The sequence below is a fragment of the Lycorma delicatula genome, chromosome 5 (genome assembly GCF_047948215.1).
Source record: "Lycorma delicatula isolate Av1 chromosome 5, ASM4794821v1, whole genome shotgun sequence".
Taxonomy (NCBI): domain Eukaryota; kingdom Metazoa; phylum Arthropoda; class Insecta; order Hemiptera; family Fulgoridae; genus Lycorma; species Lycorma delicatula.
In genome coordinates this window covers 6,601,324-6,608,446 of record NC_134459.1, presented here as the reverse complement: position 1 = coordinate 6,608,446, position 7,123 = coordinate 6,601,324, and the positions used below count along the sequence as shown (strand labels likewise).

At 31.1% G+C, this 7,123-nt stretch overlaps 1 protein-coding gene across 1 annotated transcript; it reads right to left on the bottom strand.

Annotated features, from left to right (window-relative positions):
* Positions 1-949: 949 nt before the first annotated feature.
* LOC142324676 (serine-enriched protein-like) lies at positions 950-6,787 on the bottom strand. Its single transcript, XM_075365560.1, has 2 exons — positions 6,587-6,787; positions 950-1,217 (listed from the first exon to the last, which is right to left on the bottom strand). Exons 1-2 carry the CDS (start codon positions 6,785-6,787, stop codon positions 1,047-1,049), a joined length of 372 nt encoding a protein of 123 aa, XP_075221675.1. The 3' UTR covers positions 950-1,046.
* Between the last annotated feature and the right edge of the window lie 336 nt (positions 6,788-7,123).

Here is a 7,123-nt window from a genome sequence, read left to right as displayed (position 1 = left end):
TTAGTTTTTTGTTTTTGGCAGTCATGTTTTCATTCCTTACTAAATCATAGCTAATCTTTCTTTTTCTTAATGAATCATAACAAAGGTTGATAATCATATTGTTATTTTTATCTTACTTATAACTCTAAATAATTAAATCATTCTCTAAGGTTGAGCAGCTATGATATTCACCATCATATATATCTCGCTTTCCGTCAATCTTTCTTTGTGTAATCAATTGCAGAAGTCTATAACATTGTTCTATTATCAAATGACCATACCAATTGCATGTTTTTATAATTTATCTTTTTGTTGAAAGATTGCAACAAATTCAATCTAGACAGTGTTAACAGGATTAAATTTTTACTAATTTTATGGTTGAACAAATAATAATAAAATATTTTTATTTAAATAAATCTTTTTCTTTATTTCTTTTTTGATAAGAAAATATGAAAATAGTTAAAATTTCATTACTGTTAAATTGTTAAAACTAATTTTAAGCTCTATAGCTTAAAATTATCGGAAATGTTTAACAATACTGTTGTCAGTTACTTACAAAGTCATTTGGTAAAACCAATAAAAATTTGTTATAATGCAAATATGTTAATACAAATTAATTGTTTTCCAGCAGAATATAAATTATTTTATTTACCTAACTTAAATATTAAAAAATTATAATAAAAGTAACTGTCATATAGATCAATTCATGTCAAAGGCAATTTATATAACTGATGATTAGACTTAATGTGTATTTTTTTGTTTTTCTTAATATTAAGAATAATACAAAACTATTAATATTTAGATAAAATTACAAGTTATTTGTAAGCCCTTAATTAACAGGATTAAAAATAATTATAATGAAATTATTTGGTATGATAATAAAATCATATTAATTTGATCTAATAAAATTGATTAATAATAGGTTTATTATTACTAATTTAATATAATTAATTTGCTCATATTTATTTTTTAATAATTATTTGAATAAATTCAATACTAATTTTTTTTAAAAATAGTAATCATTTTTAGACTATTTTTATTTTATTTTTTAATTTTAATTTTAGTTGCTAGTGTTTATTAGCTCCTTCACTGCTGACCATTTCAGAGCTGCCACTTGAAGATAATGTATTGCTGCCGTACGGGTCTAATGAACTTTGGACAGACATTGATCGGCCCTGAGCTGATCGTCTTACTCGGTTGGGGGAGAGCTTCCCGGGGTCGACACTTGTTGGGTCTGCCTGCAAAAACAAATCACTGACAAAAATCGTTTCAAAGAGAAAAATATACGTAAAATAAAAGACTATTTAATACTAGAGTTGTCCCAAAAGTAATGCATTGTATGCATGCACGTTCAAACGAAGACATGTAACAACACACTGTAATCGACAGTATATAGTCTAAAGCATCACAAAGTAGACCGTATAAGTTGTTCAGGGTTTATTGCGAGCATAACAACGTCAGAGCAGTCTGAAGATGATGGAGGAAAACACTCAGGTTATACAGAGTGATATTTTAGTCCTGTTACCCAATTTTAAATGTAATTTAAGAAAGGAAAATTTAGGTGGAATAAAAAATGTATTTGTTACTTACAGAAGAGATTTAATAAAAAGCTATTACTTACATAATTGTTAAAGAACATGCTCAAAATGCCCACCCCTTGTGATTATACACGCACGGACTCTTTTCAGCATATTAGCAGAAACCTTTTTAAGAGTTGCATTCGAAATATTCGTGATTAAGTCTGTAATATTGACTTTAAGTTCATCAACAGTGTGAGGATTGTTTTTGAAGGCCTCGGACTTAACATAGCCCCATAAAAAGTAGTCAGGAGATGTGAGGTCAGAGGACCTTGGAGGCCATAAGCCCTTACTTATTATTCTATCATCAAATTATCATCGATTTTCTTGCAGAAAATCCATGGTTTCTCGAGATTGTGGCATGTAGCGCCATCTTGCTGAAACCAGCAATACCGTTCTTGAGGTTCCAGGAGGGACACAAATTGGCGCATAATATTCCTGTATACTTCACCATCTATTGTCTGTTCGAAGAATACGGGTCCGACTATACGATGACGAGATATCACACACAACACACCAACTTTTTCAGGATGCAAAGATTTGTCTTGTAAAGCGTTAGGATTTTCAACCGCCCAGATTCGACAGTTTTGACTGTTTACATAACCATCGAAATGGATCCAAGCTTCATCACTAAAGAACACTGTTTAAAAAATTTGATTCCATTATCATTTACGAGAGACCTAAATGAACAGCAATATTGCAATCGCTTGTTTTAATCTGGAGGCTGAAGCTCTTGGACTAATCGTACACGATACGGATACAATTTCAATTTTTTAGCAGCTTTCTGAACAATCGAATATAACAAACCGACTTGTGTGGAAAGTTTTCATAAACATTTCTGTGAAGAATTGAGCAATCTTGTTTTCACATTCTTTAAAACATCATCTGTCAAGCGAGCTGGTCGACCACTACGTTTTCTGTCGCAAACACTACCTGTCTCTCAAAATCGGTTTGCTAGCCTAGAAATTGAATTTTTTCTGGCGAAGGACCAACAAATTTAATTTGAAATGATTCTTTTACACTAGCTTACGATTTCGTAGCAAAATATTGTTCAAGAATGAAAACTCATTGTTCTATGGTAAAAGACATTCTGTTCATAACACAACCGAAAATGGCACAAAAGTTTACACAGATCAACGAGAATCAACTCACACTGCCGTATCTATACCGGTTGAGTAGTACTACCAACTTCGTGTCACTAAAACAAAATTTCCCTTTCTTAGAAAAAAAATGACCAGACATTAACAATTGGGTAACAGGACTAAAAAATCACCTGTATAAAAGAATTCAAGCAACTTGCATATTAAAAATCGAAACTTTAAGACACAATACTGTGCCAACAATTTACCAATTGTTACAGGAAGGATGTTGTGATGATACTGTAGATTGCAGCACAATATACCATTATATAAAAAGTTTAAGTTGAAAAGAAGAAATATAGCAGATGAGCCATGCTTTCGCTGATCGTCTACTTATATAGACAACACAAGAATCGCTAATGTTACCACAATGATCGACGAAGACCATCACACGACAAGAGAAATCAAAAATCAAACCAGAATACCATAAAATATAGTATTCACCACATTTTAACAGAACATCAGCACAAAAAAAAATTCAGAGCACGTGGGTACCACACAAGACTAATGAAGACACCAAAAGGAATGCATCCTTGAAACTGCACAAGAACTGTTTACACATAATTAATTGTTTACATTAAGGGAAGGCAAGCAGTTTTTTAATAGAATAATTACTCCTGATGAAACATAGATACGTCATTTCAAACCTGAACTGAATTCATAAAGCATTTGAAAAAGTCAACATTCTCATAGACCAAAGAAATGTCATTACATGCAGTCAAAAGTGAAACAAATAATGATTTTCATTTACAATAAAGAGTATATTACTGTTGGGGACAAGGTGCCAAATAGTGTTAGTGTGACTAGTGCTTACTAGAGAAACTCCATTTGGAAGGTTTTGAAACCAAAACTACGTGCAGAAAAATATGATAGTGTTGTTTCAATTATGCCTACATATTGCGAGTTCTTTCGGTAATATTTTTATCAATTATGCTTGGGAAACGATCGGTGTACTATAATCAAGGGCTGTTAACTTGATTTGGTGTACAAATAAATTTTCTTTGAATCCTGAAGAATGGTGCATTATTTTTAGGGACAACCCTAATAAGTAAATATAATTAAAATGATAACTAGTTATTAATTAACAATTAATTTTCTACAGATTTCAGAATAAAAATAAAATTAAGAATAACTGAAAAAGCATTATAATTATCATATCTTTTTTAATGAAAATTTTATTTTTTTATATTTTTAGTTAAAATATGAGTGGACCAATCTTTATATTTAGCCTCTGAAACTACCGTAAGGTATTACTTCAGAGGATGAATGAGAATGATATGTGTAAATGTAAATAACATGTAATCTTACACAGTCTCAGGTTGACCATTCCTGAGATGTTTGGTTAACTGAAACCCAACCACTTTGAACACCAGTATTCAAATTTGTATAAAACTGCCTTTGCTAGGATTTCAAACTTCGAAATCAGCTGATTTGTGATAAAGAGTTGCCCTCTATAACAATCCAGTTGGTTAATATGAGTGGATTAATAGAAAAACACTATTGGTATGACTTAAAGGCCATTCACAAGAAACAAAAAAAGTGAGAAATCTTTATAAAAATATAAAAAAAGACATGCAGAGCAATGACATTAAGTGATTACTGCTGTGTGTGAACAAAGTCTGAAATTTGGGAAAATTATTTATAACCACTAACAGAAGGAGGAGGTCCTCAATTCTATCTGTAATTATATTTTTATATGCATTCAAGGCTTACTCTTCATCAAATGGATTAATTATGTTTTATTTCATAGATAAACTTCTTCTCCTATTATAAATTTTTCTATATAACTTAAGTGGAAGGCTTTTTTAAACAAAAAATAAATCATCTACCATAAACAATTAGATGAAACTTTTAATTTTTAATTTCCCGGCTCTACAATAATAATGTACAACTATAATATGCACTACATATTATGTAAGAGAAAGTATGCTAATCAGGTCAAATTTTGAAACTTGGGGTTTTTGTAGATCTTGGCATTTCATGACCCCATCTAACAAAAAAAAAAAATATTAGCACTGAAAAATTCCAGAAGGATGTCTATACTCGTATGTGTATACATATGCGCAAGGGTAAATCAATCGGTTAGAGATGAAAGTTTTATAGAAAACGTTTTTCATATTTTTCAACATAATCTCCTTTTAGGAGGATACACTTTTCCCAACGTTACCATTTTTTTAGACCCTCTAAAATATAAGATTTGTCAAACTCTTCAAAATAGGCTTCTGTCTCAACAGTGACCTCTTCGTTTGAGTCAATTTTTTTGCTGCATGCCAAGTTTTCATGTTGGGGAACAGAAAGAAGTTTCAGGGAGCCAGGTCGAGCGAATGCAGTGGATGCAGCAGCAATCCATGCAATTTTGCCGTGAAGATTCCGGATGAGTGAACTGGTGCATTTTCATGATGAAACAGCGCTTCTTTCTTTGCCAAATGGGACCGTGTCTGTTTCAATTTCTCATTAAATCTGTCCACTAATTCACTGCAGTACTGCCCCATGATTGTGCTTCCTTTTTCCAGAAGATCTATTAGTATTATTCCCTTTGCATTCCCAAAAATCATAGCCATGACCTTTCTGGCCAATGGGACCACCTTGGTCTTCTTTGATTGGAAAAACAGGCTGATTTGCCTGGAAAAACCCATTGTTTTGATTGTCGTTTGGTCTCTGGTGTATAGTAATGGATCCAGGTTTCATCAACCGTGATGACTTGATGTAAAAATTCCTGCGGATTTCGCTTAAAGAAATCCAACCACACTGCTTCAAAGTTGACAACCTCTGCTTGTTGTCCAAAGTGAGCAATTGTGGCACACATTGAGTCAACATCTTTCTGATTCTTAACTTATCATGCAAAATGTTTATTGCTGTTCGATATGACACACCTACAGCTTCTGCTACTTCGTGCACTTTCATTTGGCGATCAGCAAGAATCATGTCATGGATCTTTTCAATGGTTTTCTCAGTAATCACATCCACTGGCGACCTGGGCGCTCCTCATCAAAAACAGATGTACAGGCACATTTAAATTTATTAAATCAATATCTCAGAGTTGTCATAGATGGTGAAGAGTCTCTATAGGCAGAATACAACTTTGCTTTTATTTCTTCACACATTTTTCCATCCAAAAATTAAAAGTGAATTACAGATCGATATTGTTTTTTCCTATTGTATCGAAAAACACCAAACATATTTAATACAAATGGCTGTCAAATAAAAACTAACCTATGAATCAGTCTGAAATTTTGTACAGGTCGTTTGACAGATGATACTGTAGTAATTCCTCAACAACACCGTGTATCTTCAAATAGGATACTTATTGATCAACCCTCATATGTTGGCCTGTTTTTTGCTTGATATCTTCAGAATGGATATAATTTGGCACAATGATTTCTATATAAAAGATATTGATATCGTTTAATTTTGGACAGAATTGGTCAAAGAAGCACAATGATATGGACATCATGGGAAATGTATCTCAAAGTTTTATTCAAACCATAGGCAAAATTTTTCACATAATTTAATAACCCTTTGATAGCTTAGATAATTTCTAATGATTGTCTAATTTCCATTTCCTTAGGTACAAAATTTAAAAAAAAGACCAACTTTTTAGAATCTCTTTTTTGATTGATCTATATACTTTACCATTGTAGCTATATATGCTATACCACCATATTGCTATAAGTGGGAAAATAAAAATTCTGAATCCAACCACAGTCAAAAATAAAAACAGACAACATAAAACTGTGCTGAAGTGAATGAAACATACTGGTAAGATTACAAATGATTGTACATATTATGATTATAATCAACATCTTAGTAAAGTTCCAAACACATAGTTGAAAAAAAATATTAACATAAACGTAAAAAATGTAATAATAATAATATTAAAGAATGATTGACCTGATATGCAAGGGCATTCATCATAATGCTATAAGATACAAGGCCAAGAGGGTGAACTTCTCTCATTAACATGTTGGCTGGTATTTTGTGAAATTGGATATATTCAAGAAAATTACCAATAACATCTTTTAATACCATATTCTGATTACTGTCACAATACTTTTTGCTCCACATTAATGCTGCCTGCAACAAAAATATCATTATATAATTAAAAAAATTAATAAAAATCTTACATACAATTTTTTGAGCAACTGAAGAAAATAATCTAATAAATCAGAGATAATACAAACAACTAACTCTTATTTTGTCATCAAAATAAGAACAGTTTAAAACGGTAAAAAAAATTAAGTATTACTTTCCAATTTTTAGTGTAATTATTTGTAATCAGTTTTATTTTATTTTTTTTTTAAGTTTACACGTACACAAATAAATAGAACTTTAATTTGATTGTACATAAAAATACATTACACAGAACATAACATTATACGATTAATTACAAACAGAAAAACAAATTTTAAGATAAAAAATTGATGATTT

Excerpts from the sequence above, each read along its gene's own strand:
- LOC142324676 (XM_075365560.1), bottom strand. The coding sequence starts at position 6,787 with ATGATATTTTTGTTGCAGGCAGCATTAATGTGGAGCAAAAAGTATTGT. Across the intron at positions 1,218-6,586 it reads TGAATGCCCTTGCATATCAG|GCAGACCCAACAAGTGTCGA; the intron begins GTCAATCATTCT and ends TTGTTTTTGCAG.